Genomic DNA, 23,667 nt, shown 5'->3' with positions numbered 1-23,667 from the left:
AAATTCATCGATTGGATATGAATATGAATGGCGAAAAGAGTGTAAAAAAATTGCCATGCAAATTGCGTATTTAGAATAACAAAAAGCGAAGGCTGTCAGGCATGCAAAGCATCTCCAGCAATTGGAACAATAGAAAAAAATATTGCAAAACGCTTTCAAGGCCTTAACATTGGCTAAAATTCAGCACCTCAACTTCAACTTTGAGCTAATGAGAATGAGAATCGATTGCAGTCGGTCCAAACTGGTTAACTGGTTAGCCGAAATGCACTTTGTGCCCAGATCACATCCAATCCAATCCCGGCCGAACCGAGCTGAACCAAAACCAATCCAATTGATATTAACTCGTTTTGTTCTAGGCAACATTTTGAGATCGTTCGTGGCTCAGAACAGAACAGCTCAGTACTGAACAGTACTGAGTAGAGCAGAACCTTTGGCCAGCCAATCAATTGCTGGCATTTTTGTGATTTCGTATGCCATATATTCCAAAGCAATGCAGTACACATTATATGGCTACAAGTTTCTAGCTTCTACAGGGCGGCCTTGATATTTTGTTTTATTTATGAAATCAAATGCAGGCGAGCGAGATACGAATAACGACAGCCACCAGATACTTGTGGCATTTATTATAAAAAGCTTTCGACTGAACGAATTCCCCTTAGCTTTTGTATCTGTAGCACGTACATATATATTTATGTACACACATATAGACAGATAGTTATAGCTACACCATGCCAACGAGTATCTGGGCCTGTCTCCGATTCCCAGCCCGATGCGAAAGGCAGGAAGCCGCAGAGCTCAAAATAAGCATTGACTTTGCATATTTGTGTGTGACAGCCCAGCTGTATCAACGGATATGCCAGGGAATGTTTGGCATTTCCTTGGAGGGAAACTCGATTTAGTTTTAATTAGAAAATTACTTAAAATAATACCAAAAGGAGGGCGTTGGGCTGGCCCTAAGAATCGCTCAATCTGCCATCTCGCTTGCTCGCTTCGTGCACCAGGAGAAAAATCGCTTTTCTTAGCATGGAAAATGCAGGGGTTTCCTCTTCTTTCAGTTGCATGATAATGGTTACATTAAAAAGCATGCTAAATACGCACGATGGCAAACAGTTTTATATTAGGAAAGGTATATTTATGTAAAGATGTATATATTGTAAAACTTGCTTTACATATTCGGCCGAAATCTAATTTGAAATGCAACTTGTTGAGTTGTCCTGGGCAGTTGGCTTGGATACAGTTCCTAACCCTTGACCATTTTCTCGCTGTGCTGCTCCACACTGGCAAATTGCTCGGAGGCCCCTCTGCCGGTTCTTCTGCCGAAGCTTCTGTTCATCTTCTTCGACTGCTTGGACTCGGCTGCTCCTGGTTGTTCTTCTTGGTAGGCCGGCAACGTCCATCATAATCAACGTCCATCATCAGTTGGCTGCTGTTCGGCCGCGTGCTCCGTTGACACGCCCACAAAGCTACTGCTCGGCACGCCAACCTGCTGTTGTTGGGATCTGGAATTGGTTGGTCTGTTGGTTTGCCGGGCTTGCTGGGTCTATTGGGCTGATGGGCCCAACTTTGGCATTGTCCGCCTGTGGCCATGGCAGCTGGAGTAATTTTTCATCAGCGTAAACATCTTGCAAACGCTCTTTGGGCTACCAGTTTTACTACTGCGTCCCGCAGATTGCAGCGCAAATGGCAGCTGCTTTCGGGCCGGCCATGTAAGCCAACATCAGCATATCTGCTATCTGATATTAGAATCTCAATTACTTTTTCCAGCTCTGCGGCACTGCGAGCTGCTATTGTAATTTCCTTGCAAAGGGGCTGGAAAAACTGAGCCGGTTTTTTCGGTTTTCGGGTAGGCAAATATCCGTCGAGGTAAACATGAAAATTTAGTGGCTGTCATACAGATAGCACAGGCTCCAAAAGGAGAACAGGAAAAACGTAAAGGAAAAGCGGCGGCCAGTACCTCAAATTGCATCCAATCAGATTTAATCATTTATCAGCCAACAGGCAATTACAGGTTGGGGATTTTTCATTCATAGGCCTCCGAAATAGCAGCGGAAAATGAAAGCCCCTTTGCCTTGCCTGAAATTACCCGAATTGGGAATGCAGTCCATAAAAGTTGCGATGCATCTCATTAGGTGCAGGCGGTCGGACATCAAGTGGGACTCATTGAGTTAGCCAAACTCATAGCGAAATCCCAAACACGTTTCGCAATTTACGACTTTTTAATAATGAAACAAAACTAATTTAATGCAAAGCGACAGCAACGACAACGACATTTGAATAAATTAATGTAATAGACAGCTTAAACAGCAAGAAATATTGCTGTCTACTTGTTCAATTGTGCAGTGATCAAAGTGGGAAATGCTCACAAAAGTAATTTAAAATTAAAAAATAATTTCTATATATTAAACTGAGTTCATCGTCAAATTTGGCTATTACCTCAAAAATTAGGTGTCATTTCTTTTTCTGGGTGGAACCAAAATTAATCGATTAAGAAGTTAATAACTTTGGAACTTATCATTATATCAATTAGGAAGTTAATAAATTTAATTTTTAAAATATATTTGTTTATTACCTCTACAGCATCTTTGATAGCACCCACTGTACTTGTAACTAGGAAATATCAAAAACTGGTAGCTGCCCGAATAGTAAAAGCCCCACCAATACTCTGAATAAAAAAGCCACAAAGTACAACAACATCGGCAACTAGAACTGCAACAACAACTACCATAGCCTGGTGGCTTAGCGAGAATGCAACAACAAAATCAAGAAAAATAAATAAATTTTCAGCATATGAAATAATATGACGAAAACAACAACAGCAACAAAAAATCTAAAGTGCAACAGGTTTTGTGTGTTTTCGCGATAACCTTGAAACAAAACTCGTTTAATCATTTCGTAGCGTTCGAAAATGCGGCAACAACAACAGTAAATGAAATTTTATATGGCGCATTATAGATTTAATAAATTAACACTCATTTCCATTGGGGAAATTTTTCGTATTGCTTTTTTTCGTGTTTTTGTGTTTGTCGTTTCCAGCTAATTGTGTTGACTTTTCGCTTTTGTTTATTGCAGGTACAGTTGCGATTTAACAATATCGCTGATACATCCCCAAAAAATAGGAAACTATGGCCGATTGTTCATTTGCGAGATGTCTGCAAGAGCGCCGGCTCATCAAAAGGGAGCTACTGAAATGGTCCAAGGATATGCTGCACATTGTGGGTGAGTTTTGGCAGCGCCCTCTGCAAAATCGTGAAAATATCCTTTTTTCACTTTAAGAATCTTATTCTGTATTCTTTTGCACAATCTTTTCTTACATAATTTCTGTATGAAAGAAGGAACATAAGTCTTCTTTTTGGTTTATCTTTATACCTCTTAAATTTTGCTCTGCTGGCGCGCTTCGTCACTACGTGGACTGACATCCACTGTGATAAATATTAATGTTGATAATATGTCTTATACCATATTTTACACTTACTTCCGGACTGTCTGAAATAGCCTTAAATATTCGGTAATCAATTTAAGCTTTCCATTATCCTTTTGCTATTATCCTTTTAATCCTTTCTCACCTGTATTGAGCGCAATCCACCTTTCGTTCAATCCAATTAAAATGCGTTGAAAGCCAAAGGCGCTGATAAAAAGCACCCAAGCCAATAAGCAGAATAATTTTTGTGCTAGGTGGCTGAAGCATCGCATACCCGGATATTATGCTATCTATATACAGGGGGCTTACAAACTGCAGATTTTCATTTTTTCCTTGCGATTTTCCAAACCCTTCGACGCCTCATCGTTCATATTAAGGCCGCAAATGGGATTTGGCCCGTGGAAACGGCAAATGAAGTGCCTGCAAGTCGCTTCTGCCTGAAATTGACTTTAGCCAGACCTAATCAACATTGACTGGGCTCAAGCCCTTACCATATGTTCGCGTTAAGAAAAAAAAACACCTAGGAGTCTGGCCAAACACAGAGGAAAATTAACATAAATTGCAAAGCCTTTTTTCAGGCTTTTTTGGCCTGGTGTCACCGTTGCATATATATATGCCTTTGGCTCCTGGCGGCTGCTTCAGCCTTATCCTTTTGCCTGAAAACACTCATTTCGGTTTTTGAGCACGTTTAGCACGTTGCCAGCGATCCCAGCTAAAACCCAAAGCCCAAACCCCATTAAAATGTTAAATGCCCTTTGTTGTTGTTGGGCGAGTGGGCGGCTTTACATGTATATATATATGTACAAATGCCGCTCTCCATGTACAAAACACACACACATATTTATATATATAGGTGCAAGTGTATTTTTTTCCTCGCCAGCCAGCACACAAACACATCGTCCTTGCCTTGCGTCCCTGTCTCGTGCACTCAATTACTTCCTCAATGCGCTCCATAATGCTTATCGTCCTTGTTTCTAGTTGACATTCCCGCACAAACACATAGACAGCAGCACCACTTCCAGTGGTTTTCCCAGCCCCCACCCACCCACCTTTCCGACCCACTACGAAAACCCTTAGCACATTTTTCCAGCGACAATTTTTGCTCGGCTCTCCGGCGACGACGACTTCGTTGTCCTCGCTGCACGAAGCTGCAGCAAAATGTGAAAGAAGCCAGCACGAAAATGGGGGAAATACAAAAAAAATATAACGGATATATATGCACGGGTGTCTGGCGTTTTGGGGGTCTGGGTTTTGGGTTAGTTCTAGCCAGCATGGGTTAAGAGGGGCCCCCAAAACGAAGTGCTCTGCTGGAGATAACGAAGCGCACTTAAGCACACGCACACTCGCACACACACACCCACCCCCCACACACACACACACACACACATGCGCAGGAGGGCGGGTGGTTTGGGGGGTGACGTTATCCCTACGAAATATATTGCACAATATAAAAATTGCAGACGATGAGTGCCGAATGCGTTTGCCGAAAAGGCAGCTTTGTGGGTGTGGGGGGAAACTACTACAACTAGCACAAAAACAGCAGGAAAATCAACTACAACAATTGGGAAAAACGAACGAAAGCCGAACCGAAGGACGAGCCAACGAGGAGCGAGCGTTTTCCTCGACTGTTTTTGTGGCCGATTTTCGTCGCCAACGAATTTTCCTGCACTTCTTTTCAGACTTTTTTCCTAGATTTTTTTCAGCACCACCACCCCCCCCAGCCCAGCTAACCCGAACCCCCCACCCCACCCATGCCACCCGGAAAAACGATGCTGATCGAAGCTGAAGAGGAAGACAAAGACGTCGTTGGTTGGCTTTGGTGTGGGTGGGTGGGTGCAGTTTTCTGGTGGGTCAGTGGGTGGTTTGGGTGGTTCGGGTGGCTTGGGGCATAGTGTTGATGGAAAATCTCGCCTGTTGCATTTCCCATTTCCCATGTCCCCCAGCCAACTTGTTGTTGGCAATGGCTCAATCAGTGAATCAGTGGTGGAGTTTCATTTGATTGTAATGGGAGCCCATCCACTTGTGGATTCAGGTGTGTGTGTCCGTGCCCGGTTGGCCAGCCATCTGTATGCCAAACCAAGCGCCGGCATAAAGGAGATTACACTAACCAAATTATATAAGCTGCATAAAGGTAATTTTCGACGGCAACGGTTATGGGCGGAAATGTGTCTGGGGATCAGGGGGCTTAAGGCGAGTTTTATTAGGTATCTCTGCGAAACTAAATGACGTGGCATATTTCCCAGCGCACAGTAGTGTTAAGTTGGTAATATAGGGAGCATTTTAAAGTAAATAGGTAACAAAATTTAAAATAAGTCCGTTCTATAAATAGACACTTGAACCAACTGGACCGGAAACCATGGATTTTGGATTTAAGCCACACCTCGAATTGCTGCCGCTAGAGATTTCCGTGGGATAATGGACTCTACCTGAATATAGCAATAAAGAGCTCAGGCAAATATTTTGCTAAGCTTATATTTTCTTGCGAAAAAGTTATCCAGCAGAAAACAAACCCCAACAGGGATTTAACTTGTTGCACAGCCGCCGCGCTCGCTCCTTCCGCAATTCTCACCCGAATCCTTTCCATTTAGTTTGTTTGCCTGGAAAACTGCCCCGCTCCACCCGCTCCACCCTCTCCCCCGATGGGGTGTAAACATATTAAAAAGCCAAACTTTTCCTTTGCCTTATTTACAAAAAATACGACAAAAAGTAAACTAAAATAAATAGAGGAAAAAATCTCGAATATATAGCAGAGAAAGAGATGCATTATAATGATGGGGTGTGGGGGTTAGTGGTGGCCGAAAGCAACAAGCTGCTCACACATACATATACATAATTTTTTGCAGCAGAAAGAGAGCGCAGAAAGTTTCCGGATGTGTGTGTGTAAGAAGCAGCAGGTGTTGGGCAATATTGTGGGCCATTCCCACACCTCCGCGCCCCGTGTCTCTATGTAGTGGTCGGGACTTGGCCCAAACCACTATCCGCCCACCGCCGCCCACGTTGCCAAACGCATCTTTCGATTACGCCAACAACAAGCAACAATAAAGAGAAGGAGAATAGCGTTGCAGGCGCCGCTGTCGGCGTTGGCTTTTCCAACCATTTTCCCGCCACCCCCTTGCCACCGCTCCATTCGGATTTTCCACCCACCGTCTTTGGCTGTAAGAAGGCATTTTTATGCCAGAAGGATGCAACAAGCGACGAGGACAACGTCGCGTCTGCTGTGTGTGTGTGTGTGTGTGTGTGTGGTGGGTGGGCAATCCAATCCTGGCCAGCATTTCATGGACTACGCAATAAGCACTCCACCTACTTTCCAATGTCGGGCGAACTATTTTGCTCCTTCTCCTGCTTTTAGTTTCTGCGCTTTGCCTTTGCCTTTGCCTTGTTGAATTTTTTCCGGCGGTTTTTAGGTTACATTTTTACGAGTTTTCTCCGCTTCCACTGCCACATCCACAGCCACAGCCACAGTCACAGCCACATCCACATCCACATCCTCATCCACTTGTTGTTGTATTTTGCGAGGATGACGCTGCAAGCGCCGAAGGAGTCGCCGGGCGACGCCATCGTCCTTCGTCCTTGGTCCTTCGTGTGAGGCAGCCAAAATCGTATTGGTGTGTGTGTGTGTGTGTGTGCGAGTGCTTGTGTGTGAGGAAGCGCCACAAGTGGGTGAAACACGGCGCGAGCGAGAGGGCTGTATGGCCAGAAAGAGACAGAGCGCAGGAGGAGAGGAGGGGGGAAGGGAGATAGCCCGACCATAGTTCGGTGCATTTGAGCCACCCATCGCATCCACTCCCAACCCGATTTTAGCCACCCAACATCGGTTTTCTGGGTGCACAGAAATTGGAAAATAGATTTTTTGGTTGGTTGCCTTTGGCCGGTTTCCTTCTTTGCTTCGCCAGTTTTTTCATTCATTTGGGGGTTTCTTTTTTTGCCAAAGTGGGATGGTAAGTGCACAGAGAAAATATTGCATACAATAAAGATGAATGAATGCAAAAATTATCCTAAACCGAATTTAGAAGAAGCCGAAAATGTTAGGAAACACTTAAAACAGATAATAATTCAAGTTCGTAGAATTGGTGATACCATTAGAATCAAGAAAACATAAACATGTTGTTATTATTACGATTTCCATTTTCAGGAAATATAATTTTGTACAGTCATTTTCTCAGTGTGTTCAATTATGTAGGTCAAACTCAAGTTGCAAGCGTCTACAATGAAATCAGTTATTTATAGACCATATAAAAGTATAATTTTGAAGTGCCCAGGAGTTTCTCGCCGTGTAGATGGGTGTTGATGCTGGTCAGCCGGCCGGTTCTCGCCAGGAAGTCAGTAAGCTTGAGGTGGACTTTGGGTCCTTCCGTGGGATGGGGATTGATTGAGAATTTGCCTTGGGTTCAAGGTATGTCCAGGACAATATTCCTCCCCCCGCCGCCCCTCGCAGGACCAGCGCCTCCCCCCTCCCACCGTTTTGCGGACAAGACGCAGGCCAACATTTTTTCCCGCTGCATTTTTCCGAGCTTGGGCTTCCTTCCGTTTTTTTTTTCGCCAGAGAGGAAAAAATGAAGCGGAAGCACGAAAAAGCACAAAGTTAATGCGAAATGGGAGGGTTTTCAGGGGGTTTTTGGGGAGCTAGGAGGAGCTAGAGCGCGCCAATATGGCGCTAAGGACATTGGGCGAAATGCACTGCAGGAAAAAATTGCACATTATATGTAGGCAAGTGTGTGTGTGTGTGTGTGTTAGGGGGTGGGGAAGAGTAGCGAAGGCAAAACAGCAAAACACACAAAAACAAAATGGCACAAAAAAGAGAGAACAAAAAAATGTAGTCAACTGAGCTGGCTGACTGTGGAGTAGGTGGCGGGGTGGTGGCCAAAGCAGTGGGTGGGGGTGGCGGTGCTTTTTAGGTGGCGGGAAAGTGGGAAATTGGGTGAGCTTTGAGTCTGAGTTTCGGCGTCGACTGCGCTGCTGCCTCGTTATTTTGCTGCTGCATTTGATTTTCGTGCTGAAAAAGTTTCGTGTGCTCGAAAAAAGTTTCGTCGCTTCGTTGACGTCGTCGCCATTGAGCCACCCAGCCCACCGCCCACCGCCCACTGCACCACCCTCTTTTACGTACTATCTATGTCTGTGAGAGTGTGTGTGTGTGTGTGTGTGTGTGTGTGGATGTGGGTGTGCAGTGTAGTTTGAATGGCATTTGGGGGGCGGCGGTGGTGGTGGTGGGGACAACTTGGGTTTGGGTCCTTGCAGCAACATTTGGCTGCACTCGGTTGGCTGGTCTGGCTCCGTCTCGTAGTTTGGTGGGTGTATCGGGCATTTTTGTCGAATTTGTTGCTGCGAAAAGGAAAACTGGGAAGGCAATGGCTGCGCAGCCAGCGCCAGCAGCGACTGCACAACTATTTTCCCGTGCATTTGGCGTCGGCATTCGGTTGGCATTGTGCAACAAGTGAGTTTGGCAGCAGCCACCAGCAGGACGACAACTTTCAATTCGGCAGCTAAGGCCTCCGAAAAATTCAATCTTACTCAGGTGCTCAATTGTGCAATTGCACATCTGAATGAAACTGAAGTCAGGCAGAGTTTGAACTTGGTTTCAACTGATTGAAGCAACAATTGGCGCCAACTGTTGCTGGCCGCCTTTTCGCGATTTTCTTGATTGACTACACTTACCACCACTTGTACCCCTTAAAAAGTGTTGTGTGCTTTTGTGGGTCGCGAATTGTGAAGGTTCGTTTGTGTGTGTGTGTGTGTGTGTTTGTGAAAATTTAATTAAAGACTCTGTCGTCGATGCAACGAGATAATTTATGTGTAGGCATTTAATTAAAGCGATCACACAGCCATTTTGCATACACCGAGTCGAAGGCACGGACAGAGACGGCACGAGGCCTTTAGACAGAGACGGAGCGAATGATAAGTGTGGCATATGTGTGTTAACGCCTAATTGAATTGACTGAATGAAGCAGCCAAGTTATTACCTTTTTTTTGGTGCTAATTGCATGTTCGAGATGTCGAGCAGTGAGCAGGTGAGTTGGGAAACTTATTTCATACAGTTCCATTCATTCGCCATTCAAAGGAATAAAGTTTGAATGGACGCGGTGTTTACAGTTTGAAACCTAATCTAATGAAACTTAAATGTATGTACAACAATACAGTTAAAAACTAAACGAACTCAGTGATATGAATAAATAAACATTATGTTAACATCTTACTTAAATTTACATTAAGCAAAGTCTGAAAATACTATCTAAAATCGTTGGTACTATAAAATGAATCTATAAATATTCGACAATAAAAGCTAAAAAATTTCTTTAATATTTCTTTAATTAAGTAGGGTTAAAAGAAAGACTTGATAACATTAATAGTCATATTAATCTTGCATTGCTTTTGTAATAACTTGTTAAGTCTGCTTCCATTTGAAAACATTTTTCGATTTACCCAAGTGAACTGATGATTTCGTAGAAATATTTTAAAAGCCTCTGCAAACTTCACTCAACCAATTTTCCATAATTCAATTTCACACTCATATAAACAATTTAGTCACACTAACGTGCTGCAACAACAATTTACCCAAAAACTATACAAGAGGGTGTAGTTTACCTTTCAAAACGTCTCAACACATATGCAAATCTATTAATTCTCTCCAAACTTTCGTTGCAAACTTGCAAGCCACAAAAGCCATTTAGGTGGCAATTTACACAACAAACGACACATTGAAAAGGGCAACGAAAAATCCTGGCACCCAAAAAGAAAAACCTTCAAGAGGAAAACTTACACAACTCGACTCGTCGACAGATTGTGGCAAAACACTTGGCACAACACTCTTAAAATATGCACAATACACCCAAAAACTTCAAGACAAGGTGTATACGGGAATTCTTGTATGCTTGTACGAGAAGGTCTTTATCGGAGAAAAACCCCAAACCGCCTTCGAGAAGGGAAAATCCACCGAAAAACACAGACAAACACATGTTCGAGGCAAAAGTCAAGGGAGCGAGCGAAACAAAACCAAAACATGCTGCTACGACACTGATGACGACGTGGCAGACGTTTGTGTGTTGACTTTGTAACATCGTTATGCAACAACAAACTAGCGCACTTGTTGCATAAGTCGCAGTACACACCCACACACCCACACGGGGGCACAACAAGTGGCAGGAGCGAAAGGAGCAGCAGCATCGCCAACAAATGCCGGCAACACAACGCACAAAAGTATGCAAAGAAAGCACTTCACACGTTCTAACAACGCAGTCGCCGCCGGGTTTTTTCGGTTTCGGTTTCGGTTTCGGTTCATATATATATGTATGTATTTCGCCAGTGGATAGGGAGTTTTCCGGCTGCTGCGCCAGTCGCGCCACTTTCGGCGATTTTCGACGAAAAACCCATGTGTTGTGCGGTGGGGAGTTTGCCATCCAACCACCCGCGATTTTCGCCAAACACGCGAAGCAACAGTTGTCATCTGTCGACAACTTGTTGTTAGGAAGGCCATTCCCTCTCCCTGTTTCAGCATTTAAGCAGTTTTCCACGCGTAAATCCTGGTATATGTGCATGCTGCCAAGCTTCTTAAATCATAGACAGCCAATTTAAATTGTGCGGCACTGATTTTAGCCCTGGGCATAATACGCCCCAAAAAATGAGACCTACATGAAAAACAACTTACTCTCCTTACACCAAAAACTCGTCCTTTGTTTCTTCTATGACCGAAAAAAGGCGAAATGACGTCTGCATTTTTTTGTATATCCATTTTGAACTCGGCAGCAAAGGAAAATGGAAACTGCTTGGATTTTTCCTTGTGGCACTTGTGGCGTTTTTAGCTCCTTGGCAATTGCTTTTGTGCGGACACTACAAACTGTACTTCCGTTTTATCCTCTGCGTCTTTGTCTGCAGCAGACAGGGGATGACCGGCAGGGGGGGGGGGGGGGGCTGATGATGAGGGGTTACTGGGCAGAGACGACATCTAATCGATAAATATTCAGCACACTGCTTGTAAAAATACATTGAAAATGCATTAGACTTTGGCTCAATGGCATGAATTTTAATACGTTTGCGTATGATTTCCCCATACTTTCGCACTCTATTTTATTCCCACATTTTTTCCTCAGTTTTTGTTTTTTTTGTTAGTTTAATTAATCTGAACTCTGTGTTCTGGCAGCTGTAATGTGCAAATCGTGTGCCATAAATTTGCAGTTTAAATGCGAATTCGATTGACAAGCCAGCCAAGTGCACAATTTCTAACTCCGCTCTCCCAAGGTTGACAATACGAAAAATCGACTTGATATAATAGTAGAAAAATCCAGTTAACTATTTGCAAAACGCAATCGAAACGCCGCTGCAAGTCAACTGCCATTTGCCGGCCACTAATCAAACGTAACGAAATTGCCAGCATAAACACGCTTAAAGAATGAATGAGACTGGAGAGTCGAGACAAGTTCGCCTTGAGGTCTTACCAAAATGGCGTTGAAACGGTAAAAGGGGTCCGCCGGCGGTGAGGGGTTAAGAGGCTAGCGGGTAGTTGTGGGTTAAGCGGCTGACGTCTATATGGCGACAACGGCAACAACTTGTTGTGCGACATTTTATGCGGAAGCAAAAAGTGCCAAGAATACAGCGAATTCAAGTTGAGAGTGCAATTGCCAACTGGCACCACAGTGCGTATACGTGATATGTCGCATTCGTTACGCGATCTACTGACGAAAAATACCTTCGAAAGCTATTCAAGCGGCTTTAAGTATGAGCTGTGTGCAAATGGCTCAAGAAATTTGTAACCTTTAAATTGAAAATTTCGAAAGAAATATCATTCCAGTTTTAGTAACAGATATCAATGCGAAAAAACTAAATCTAAGTTTTTGTAGCACACATATGTAATTAATGTTTTCAAAAGAATCCCGAGAGCAGCATTGAAATTTACTGGAAAGAAAGCCACTGGCTGCATCTCAGAATTTTCGTCGGAACTCTTGATTTTGATTGAATGCAATACGAATAAATCCCGCTTGCCACATAATTTCCAACAACAAAGAACACGCCCGGCTGAATCATTTGCTCCAATTGCAGTCACTTGCGGCAATGCAATGCGAACTGATAACCGATTATCGTTGCAACAAATTGCAATAGCAAAATCTAAGAAATTTCCAATATACTTCGATACTTCATACATACATGCATATATATTGAATTTACGTATATAACGCGATTGCCCTGCCATAAATACGCGAAAACAAAAACGAGTGTAATTGATTAAGGAGCATTATCAACAAACTGGCAGTATTGCACAAATGTATAATATACGCTTGATAATTTATATATAGAAGCTGATTTGATTGAAGATGTTGTAAAGGCAGAATCAAATCGCATGTCCCAATAGCTTTGGTGTGGCAACGAAAAACGAGTTGGGCCTGCTGTTGCTCAAATGTAAACAAAGCCACACGATAAGCGAAAAGTGTTCATCTACTATCTGTATATACACATATATATATAAAGTGTATATATATATAAACAAGGGATTTTCTAGGTACTCACAATAGAAAGTCGCCAATTTAAACAGGGACAAGTCTTTAGCTTTCAAAATAAATTAGGCATTAAAACTAGAACTAGAGCTTAAAAAAAGACAGCTTTAGTTTTCCAGACTTAACAAAATCCATTGTGGAAAGTCCATTAAATCCATATTTGCATTAGCCGACTGATTAAGCTGACGAAGCAAATAAGTGTGATATCCATATGTAGACAATTAATATTTTGTATTTTTTCATAACTGATGCATTGGCGATCGAAAGATGCGTTTCGAGGGCGGGGAAAAACGAGGCAAGTCAATGTGCCTTCGGTTGCAGCATTCGCCACATGACTTTGCAACTGTTGCGCTCTCATTGTTGTCACTGAATTCACTGTTGTTGCTGTTGTGCTGTGTTGTTGTGTTGGATCCGCTGCTTGTGTTGGTGAGCAAGGGCTCTTATGGCATGCGCTCATGCTGTGTGTGTGTGTGGATATGCCTTCTCGCTCGCTCCCCCGCTTGCCATATGAGATAATACCTTGAACGTGCGTCAGTCAGGTCGTTGGCGTTTTACAACTGAACTACAATTGCCATATTCATCGTTGTTGTCGTAGTTGTACTAGTACTGCTAGACATTAACTGGAAGTGAAATGAAAAGTGTGTGCGGAGATTTTCACACCATCCAAAATAATGATAATAAAGTGAAGTGCGCAGTTGGGGAATCGTTCTATATCTCAATCTGCCATTTGGCATTAGTCATCTCAGAACAAAGCCGCTACAAATGGCACGTTCCACCATTTTGGACAATCTAACTGCGCACTTCCAAAAGAGACACCCGAAAAAACGCCATCAAAGAGAGTGACTTATCACTTAAAACTAAATTTTTGACGCAAACAAAGGCAACCCAAAGTTCACATTGTTCAAAAGTACAATAAATGCAACTAAAAAAAACGAAGCAAACATAAAATAGGGGAAACAAAAGTAAGAAACCATTTAGGCTCATTAACATGCAACTCTCTGAGTGACAGAGAAAGAGCAACGTTCTTGAGTGGCGCGCTTGAGTTGAGTTGCGGAAGGAGAAACTCACCACAGGAGCGCCGCTTTTAATGAGCAGGAAATGCAGTTTCTCAAGCCGAATATTGGCGAGCTAATGCGTTTGAGTGAGTTTTGTCTTCATTGCAGGCCATTCTTGGGAATTAACCTTTTAAATTGAGATTGATATAAATAGAAAGTTATGCAGCAGGAATACATTTGTAACATGTTATTAACCCATTAATATTTGAACCTTACTTATTTCAACTTTAAATGTTTTTTCCTCAAGTCATATTAATATTAAAATAAAATCCATTTTGTTGCCATAATTTTTGTAGGTTAGTATTAAATGTATCCTTTTTCTCTTCGTGCCATTCCCCACCATATCCCCTACACCCCAGCCCCCTGTTAATTCGCCCAAAAAAAGGCAGCTAATTGCTGTGACGCCGGCAGCGCAGCGGCAGAAGTGCATTCCCTTTGCTTGTGTGCGTGCGTTAAAAAAGCGACACAAAAAATGTGGTGAATTAATGGGAGTGTGTGCATTCTTCTAGGCGTGCAGTTGCGTGTGTGTGAGTGCTCGATTCTGAGTGACTTTTCAGCGAGAGCAGTTTTAGTAGCGAGCTGCATTGGGAGGACTCAAATTTTGGCAGCTCGTCGCGCAGCTTGGCAATTTTTTTATCAACGCGCGCTGCACTCGAAGTGCAGTGCTATTATTGCAGTGCACTCGTATTCTCTCCTTCTCTCATCTCCTACTCCTCCTCCTCGCTCTCTCTCTCTCTCTCTCTCTCCCCGCCTGTCTTGTTAACCAAGTGGGCTTGTGTGTGAGTGCGGCTTACCCCGTTACTCCTAAAGTTCTCGCGACTGCGCTCTGTGGAAATAACTCAGTGAGCGGAGAGGATTCTTTCTCTCTCGCATAAAAGCATTCTAGTTTTGCAGTATGCAGTTTTGCTGTGTGTGCCTGTGTGTGTGTTTTCCGTGGTGTTTTTCTTGTTTTTGCACACAAAAAAAAGCGGCGACGTCGACGTCAGCTCGGCACTGTGCTGGTGTCTTCGTGTTGTTGTGATATAATTTTGCAGTCGGCTTCGGCAGTCGCAGAAATACAACGCATCCGATATGCAACGGAACGCATTTTCGGACGCGGCCCGAGTCGTTCCGAGGTGTAGCGTCCGATTCCGATTCAGATTCAGATTCCGACGATCGCGTATATCAATCGTAAAGCATTAAGCGCATTGCCCATTTACACGCAGTCCATAGGCGAAAATCGTTTGCCATTGATAAACATTGAAAACACGACAATTGCCGAAAATGAATATCCAAATAAATGGCCAAGCAACACAAACAAAGTGAATAAATTAGCTTACAGCGAAATTGCATAGAACCTTGCCACACAAAAATGCCGACAACACGAATTCTTCATAAAGTGCATCAGCTACATGACAACAAAAGTCGAATTTATAAATACGCATTGCAAACTAGTTACAAGAAATGAAACAAAAACAGTGAACTTCGAAAATTATGCATTTACAAAACCCCAACATACTTCGAAAATAATTGAGCCGAAATCACAACTAAATTGCATGAAAAACTTACAAATAGTGCGTAGGAACAAAAATGTGAATCAAAATTAAAAAAAAAAAATGTTTTTAAAAAGTAACTTAAACGGAACAGGAGCTCGATTTAATTTGCATTATCAGTCTGAAAAACAGTGACACTTGTTATCCCAAAAAGAACTGTTAGTCCCAAACAACGCAATAGAATCCATTTTTCCCATATTAAGTATACGCCGTGTGTCATTTTTTGTGCTTCTCACGCACAATCATCGGCATCGGCGGCATCAATCGCCCGCGTTTTGTTTGATTTTTTCGGCATTAATATAAATTGCAATCGCCGCTTGTCTCTTGTTTGCTCTGCGTTTACGTGTGTGTGTGTGTGCGAGAACGTTGACGTTGCCGCCGACGCAGACGTCGCTGCCGCGGTTAACGTCGCCGTCGACGCCGCTGTCGCCGCTGTCATGCGAAATGCGGAAAAGTTTTTTTCGCGCACTCGCAAATTTTTATAGAATGCATTTTTATTTCGGTCTTTTGGTTGAATAGTTGCATTGCCCAGCTCAAGTGCGTGTCTCCGGTTGATTGACTATGTGCGCCTGTGTGTGTGCCTGCGAGCGTGTGTGTGTGTGTGAGCCTGACTTAATACGACAATTGAATAACAATTTCGCGTTTTTAATAATATTTACCCGGGGAAAACCCTAGAGAAATGTGACACAAACTCAATAAATATTACTGAGAGCATAAACCACAAAAACAAAAAACTCATTTAAGCATCAATCATCGCATTTCACAACACGATTATTCATAAATCAATTACAAACTAAAAAGGACACGATTAATTTAAAATTAGCTAAAACTCTCAAAAATTCCGAAGATACGCAAATTTCAAGAACACTTTGAATGGACAAAATGCCATTACAACTCGCTTAAAAATCATTTACGCCCTGCATTTCATATTTAAATGCCGTCTTCGATTCTCGTTCACTGCACCCAAAAACCTGTCTCAAAAAACACTGCTAGAATCTTGAAAAAAAATTCTTAAAAATAGATTGAAAGGTTCGAAAAAAATGGGAAAAAAGATGAGAGAAAAAAACCACAAAGGCAGCAGCATACAAAATGAACTGTAGCCAAACTTCTGAAGCAGCAGCAGTAAAACAAAACAAACAAAGAAGCCGAAAATAAAAAAAAATACAAAAAATGGATGAGAATTGGAGGAGCAGCAAAGAAGTAGCTGCAAGTACACAGTAATAAAGTGTGTATTTTTTCGGGTAGTTCGTCGTCGCCAACTTTTCTGTGCAGGCAAATGTAACAAATTTTTGTCAGTTTCAATTTTCGTCGGGCGCTTGAGGACCGCCCCCTCCCCCATTTCCACCATTTCCCCCATTTCCCCCAATTCCACCATTTCCACCGCCCATGACAATGGCCAGGTCGGTCGCCAGTCTCCAGTTGCTGGCATTTACTTTGCCGTCGGGCTTGGCGCACAGCATAATGAACAAAAACTAAGAGCGAACAGAAAACAAAAAAAATCTAAAAAAAAAAACAGTAGAAAAACGAGGTGGGGGTGAGCTGAGAAAAATCAACTCCCAGATATGCTAGACAAAAAAATGGCAAATTAAATAGCCGAAAAAAATGTAGCTGCAGCTGCGCAACATCAATTGGTACACCGCCCCCTCACCGAAAGCTTAACCCTCACCTTGCCCATCCAGTTGACCATTGGATTTTCCTTACCTTCCGTTCGGTTTTCCTTTTTTTCGCCCAGCTTCTACTTTATTATTTTATTTTACGTTTTTCGGCAACATCCTCCGCCCGATACCCCTTTATACTCACGAAACTTAAATTACTATTTACAATGGTATTCTTTTTTTTGGCTGCATTTTGTTCCTATTTTTTGTGATTTTTTCTGTTCAGAAGTTGCCGAGCGAATTTTTATATATATACATTTTTTATTCGCATTTCTCGCTGGCATAAAGTTTTTTATATTTTGGAAGGGGGTTACCAAGTTGATGCTCTGCTCCGCCAGCTAATTTCATTTTGGGCGAGTTCAGTTCATTTTTTTATGCAGCTGCTTTCGGTGGATTCCGCTTGAAATCAAATCAAATCAACTCCAGGCGGCTATCGAAGATGTAAAATCGCCAGTTTAATCAGATTCCAATAGCATATACCTTGAATAGCAAGCGATTTCAAAGTCAGCGATTTTTATCAAAGCCAGAAAAGTGCAGTGAATGAGATCATTTGGGCCACACGTCTCGCATTTTGCCTCTGTTATCAACGATTTCCATATTTTACATTTTTTAGATATTAAACAAAAACAACAACTGCAACAACAACGGCTACACTTTTGTTAGTACATTTCTGTTGAATTAAAATACGAAACAAAACACATGAAAAAGTGCAATCCAAAAAACAAATATTAACGTTAAACGAACTAAAAGAAAAATAATTAAAAAAGTAGCCATTACTTTTGAATTGTTTTCAAATGCAAAAAGAAAAAGGTTCGTAAGCAACAAAAAAAAATTAATGCTAACGCATTTTGATAATGCAACATATCAAAGAGCCAGAATTTAAACACAGAAAAAATAAATGAAATAATTAATACACAAATACGCGGGGCAACTGTCAAAAAATCTACAACAACACAAAGTGCAAGTTTCAACAACAACAAAATAAGTGCAGCAGTACAACAACAACAAAACGCATTACACAATTGAACATACAACAAGCGAAAAAATAGTAATTCCACCAAATAAAAAAAAGCCCGAAGGAAAAATACGCGTTTCATTATCACGCGCTGCATATAATTTACTCTGTGCTCCACATATATAAATATATAATAAATAAAAACCAACCAATAGCCCAAAAAAAAAAAAAAAAAAAAGAAATGAAAAGTCCGCATCAACAATAAAAATCTGCCTGCATTTTTGCCTTTTGTGTGAGCTGCCCACGAAAACGAGAGAAGCACTTTTATCGTATATACAAATTATATACATCGCCGGGAGGAGCTGCAGCAACCCACTCCAAGCCAGGGTTGCCACGTCCTGAGCTGCTGTAAGCCCTCCGCAGCAGCAGCAGCAGCAGCGCAGCAACCGCCGCAGCAGCATCAATTTGGCTTTTGGGCAGAGATAATTTAAGACAAATATATGTGATGCTATGCACATCAGCAGCTATGAAATATGTACGTATGCCAAATTGGTTCCCAAAGAATCGCCAATAAACTGCAAATATATTTAATGATTAACTGTAATTATTGAGTCATAAATAATTAACGAGTTGGCGATTAGCTGACTCATAGATAGAAATGCCCAAATAGCGATCCTCACTTTCGATGCGCATTAATCAATTAGCAAAAATCAATAATATTTAATCGTTTTCCGTGCATAGGCAGCACTGGCAATATATGCTTCATTTGCATACTTCAGTTGCTACATTTTAGATACATGACTGCCTATCCATTGACACAAGTTGGCCAAATTATAAACTTGTTCTAGATAATTCCTTTTACTAGTTTCTTGTACATGTGTATTGCATTTTAGCGCACAATTCAGATATATATCGGCGGATCTGTAAGCCCTTTCTCCTTCGAGCGGTGATCAGGTTCTACGATCGCTTATCGTTCGGCAAACCGAAATCGACATGAATGTACACTGAAATAAGTTCATAATAATATGCGCAATGCCTCACTGACATTGTCCTTCAGCGACAGTGCGATGTACGAAAGCGAAATGTGTAAACAAAGATACACAATGGGTGGCGGTGGGTGGGGTCTGCGAGGGGGGAGGTGGGGCGGAAGGGTGGGGCTATCAGAGGCGTCACAATGCGATCGCCGCAAGCACAATTACATTGAGCAATACTTAAGGACAGAAGTTCAAGCAACTGTCGAGTGTAGTCGCATAGATACACAGCTACAGATACTTTGTGTAATCGTGGCATGTGAGTAGATATCTGTGTATCTGCAGAACTCCATTCAGAAATTCCGAAAAATGATATCTACCAGTTAGTATCTCCACACTAACCGGAAGCCGTGCAAACCAAACGTTTCTCTTAATTTCTCTACGCCTCATCAGTGTAGTGCCAAGATTGCCAATTTGATTCACAACTATGTGCCAGCCAGTATCTCCGCCCAATCTGAGCAATCTGTATCTGCGGAGCGGCACTTCTTATCAGTGGGGCCCTGACGCAGCCGTTTCTGACCCAAATTACGACAGCTTTGGCTCGCCCCATCGAGCCTGATACGTGGCGAAATCTGAAAAATGCAACAACAATATACGCGTATAAATTTAAGCAAGAAATTATTGAACAAAAAAATATGTGCGAGTATATTTATGTACTCGTACTTTCTTATAAGTTGTCATGCAATCGCGCAAACAAAAAAGAGAGCAGCAAAAACAAAAAGCGGAAACATTTTGCGCTTTCTTATCAAGGCATACGAAATTGATTTTATTTTTTGCTGAAAATTTGCGCCACGAACGAAAATTTTTACTGGCTGCCAAGTGTGGAAGTATATATTCCCCACAGAATGCCATATATACAACATATAATATATACTTGTATATATTGATAGTTGTAGTGCACGAATCGAGTCGAGTCAACGCATGGTTCAAATTATCGCAGTTTCAGTTTTTTATTATATATTTCATTTATTTCCACAAAATAGTTACAGCTGATAAGAAGGCTACACTTCATATATAAGGTTGTTAAAAATATAACATGATTTTCCCTGAAACAATGGCGCTTAGAAAAGAAATCATGCAGCGAACTTTGCAACAGACGACATTCTGTAACCAAATGATATCATGTCTGTTTATTCTCTTTGATTAATATCTGGTTACGTTATTTTTTCGGTTGTTTATTTGTATACATTTTCCACAGATTTTTCGAATAAAGTTCAGTTTCGAATATCGCCAGTCGAAGCTTAGGTAATTTTATTGGCGAACCAATTTTCAAGGCTGATCAAGTTTCTTTACCCAACTGCAGCTGTTTTGGGCCATTTTTTGTTTTTTTTTTTTTTTTTGTTGTATTAGATAATGGACACTCAAAAAGTGTTTACCATCTGGTCGAAAGATAACACACAGTGCCATAACGACAATAAAAATAATAAAATAGGTGTTGTAAATACAAATGCAGTGCTGCGTAAACACAAATGAAAACAACAACGTGACTAAAGTGTGAACATTAAATACGTTTATTAACAAAAAAGAAAGAGTGTGAAAAAAACCTAAAATAAACGAAATAAGGCAAAAAACCCGCTGACTTCACTAGAACTTGGTGGCGGAAAAGCGGAGAGGAAAATGTTTAGTCGATCACCTGGCGCTGACCACATAAGTGGATCGCTTTTTTCACTCAAGCTATTACAGTGGTTTTCACAGTCTTAATGCAGCACTTATTTTGTAATTTAAGCCCAATACATTAAAACATGCCTTGAGATTGGATATATTTTGGAACATTTAACCAATGAACCAATGCCAACTTAAATTAACTAGCTTAAAATGGCTAATCGGTAACTGCTTGCTGGAAGTGGCATTGCGAATTGGCTGGACTTTTATTTTGTTGTTAATAAATAAATGTTAATGACGCCCGAGTTACAATTCACTCAAGGTGCTGCCATTTTCATTTCCCATTTAATCGAACCGAAACGCATTGCCTGCATACACATGCACATATATCTAGACCATAATTAGCTGACGTGCATAAGCCGGGAACAAGACACATTTAATGCCACAACAAATTCAGAACCATCAATGTCGGCGGTGGCAATCTCTTGCCAGCCCGGCAAACATTTAACAAACGGAAACAGCTGTCTCGTTCTCCTTCTCGTTCTCGTTCTTATTCGTATTCTTTTAACCAGGCCCATGGGCCTTTTGGGCCCTGGCAGGAGGCATCTGCATATGCCAAAAGGAAGCTGCTACCAAACACTCCTCGCCGTGGCAGCAATGCAGCTGGTCAGAGCCTGGCCACATGCGACGGCGGTGAGGTTGTGCCACAGTTCTCTAGCCTAGCCAACAAATAGTGGCAACTGCCTGCATAAAACTTGGCTAACGACTTTTTTCCGTTGCCGCTCTTGACTTTTGCATTGAAAATCGTGCAATTCACCTGCTGCTGCAAGCTGCCGCGACTGCTGCTGCAACAACAATGACGTTGAATGCATCTGCATCTCGGCAGCAGCGGCGGCAGCAACAACAACATCGTCTGGTTGCATGTTAATGTTACAGCTGCACTTGCACTTGCAACTCGTCGTCGTCGTCGTCGTCGTCATGAATGAGTCGCGACTTGGGCTCAAAACCCGGCTCTTTGGCTCATTCGTAGCTGCAGCAACCCTTCTTCTTCCTCTTCGTCCGCGCCCCCGTGCAACTTCCACATGCAATTATTTTTCTAGGCTGCAAATTGCACGCTCCCTCTCTGTATCTCTGCATCTTTGAATCTACGTATCTTGCGCTCGCCGTGTATCTAACCATCTCTATCTCTGCGTCTGCTGCTGCTGCTGCTGCTGCTGCTGCTGCTGCACTGCTGCAGTTGCTCCTTGGGTCTTGACTGCCTTTTTGTTGATTTTACAAGGTGTGGAATGACTTTGGTAGCGCCTCATCGTCAGACTTTAGTCACAGTTCGGGTTGCCACAATAGATCGAAAATTGTCCTAGTTGTATTCGGTTGCTTATTTCTATGAAATGTTTTCGTTTTTATGCTTACCATATATATTTTCATGCACTCTATATGGTTAAATTTGACTTAAATAAACACAAAATGTTTATTTAATAAAGAAAGCCTTAGAAAGCAGAGCCAGCCGAAAAATAGGCTAAACTACGATATTCTGTTCCCTTGTGGCAAGCATTTATATACCTATTTATCTGACCATCACTGTAAGCATTTTCCTGTGGCTTTGGCTTTGGCATTGGATTCGCTTTTGGCCACGGCTTGGTTTAAGCCTGGTCCGAGACTTGGCCGCACGTTTATGGTCGCGTTTTAATGTAATTGTTGTTGTATTACAGCAAATTTGTAGCCATTGGATTGTTGTTGGTGAGGCCTTAGCAGTTGGTGTTGTAATTTGCCATTCATGTTGTCGGCCAAAGTGGCGATTTGTTGATTGTCGTTAGAAATTCAAGCGGGCCAACACCTTCGGCTGATTTGCCCGTCGTTTTGTCGTGTGCCAACGATTGTTGGCTTTATCGTTTGGGCCACTTTTCCCTGCGATTAGCCGCATCTAATGATTGAAATTAGACAAGTTTGGAGTTGGGAGCTAATCTCTGGCAGAAAACCGGTAGCCAGGTGCCAATTTCCTAACGCACTATTATCAAACTTTGCCCGCAATGGCCGTTAATTTAGGGTTTAATACCGCTGAAAGGCTTCCTCGCCCACCGCGAATTCATTATGACACTGATGGAAGGGATGTGCAGCAGGGCACTCCAGTGGCCCAATGAGTGATTGACTCGAGTGAATGACTGCCCCAACGAGTGACTGGCTAACTAACTGACTGACTGACTGACTGACTGGCTGGCTGACTGGGTGAGTAACTCAGAGGGCCAACGAGCCACAGCCGTGTTATTAGTTAAATGGCGCATAATGGATGAATAACTTGACAAAATAGCTAGCGAAACAAGAGGAATAGCTCATCGACTCAGCGTTAACAAGAGTTACAAGACAGTTAACAGCGCTCAAATACCCTCAGAATATGCTACAGTAAAAAATGTGGCAATCTATTAAAATAATAGCAGGTCACCGATTCTACTTCATAAATAAATATCATACGTTTTCTGGTTAAGAACTTTGATGAATTTAGGGATATATTTTCTTATCAACCTAGTAGATCCAGAACCCTTACAACATTTACAAGGGTACAAGACAATAAACAAAACCGAAGTCAAAGACAAAGAGTTGCTATTGTGTGTGTTTGATAGTCCGGCAGTGACGACTACTGCAACCGAACCACACCTTAATAATTACTTAAAAGGAAAATAATTTACGAAATTGCATTCATAGTTCAACATTGCAGCGTTTTGCAACAAAAGCCAGCCATAACAAACAATGAATGCTATACACACAAAAAAAAACAAAAACAAAAACAAAAACAAAATGAAAACAAAAACACCCGCACAAGAAAAACAAAAAATTGTGCGAAAAACGAGGAAAAGCATTGCAAAAGCACCGTGTGGTCATATTCAGTTTCCTACAGCGGCCAACATTTCTACGACAATTCCCTTGACCCCTGACCCCCCGCGGACT

The 23,667-nt window shown here is 42.1% G+C and overlaps 1 protein-coding gene across 1 annotated transcript in view; it reads left to right on the top strand.

Moving 5' to 3' along the window:
* The window catches only part of LOC6555421 (mushroom body large-type Kenyon cell-specific protein 1), a 57,307-nt gene that overhangs the window by 7,930 nt on the left and 25,710 nt on the right, over positions 1 to 23,667 (top strand). Inside the window, exon 2 of the mRNA XM_026984053.1 lies at positions 3,070 to 3,216. Coding sequence (XP_026839854.1) covers positions 3,123 to 3,216 — 94 coding nt within the window. The 5' untranslated portion in view covers positions 3,070 to 3,122. The remainder of the gene's footprint in view (positions 1 to 3,069; positions 3,217 to 23,667) is intronic.

The sequence above is a fragment of the Drosophila erecta genome, unplaced genomic scaffold (genome assembly GCF_003286155.1).
Source record: "Drosophila erecta strain 14021-0224.00,06,07 unplaced genomic scaffold, DereRS2 tig00000000-arrow-pilon, whole genome shotgun sequence".
Lineage (NCBI taxonomy): Eukaryota > Metazoa > Arthropoda > Insecta > Diptera > Drosophilidae > Drosophila > Drosophila erecta.
This window is presented reverse-complemented; position numbering and strand designations above follow the sequence as displayed.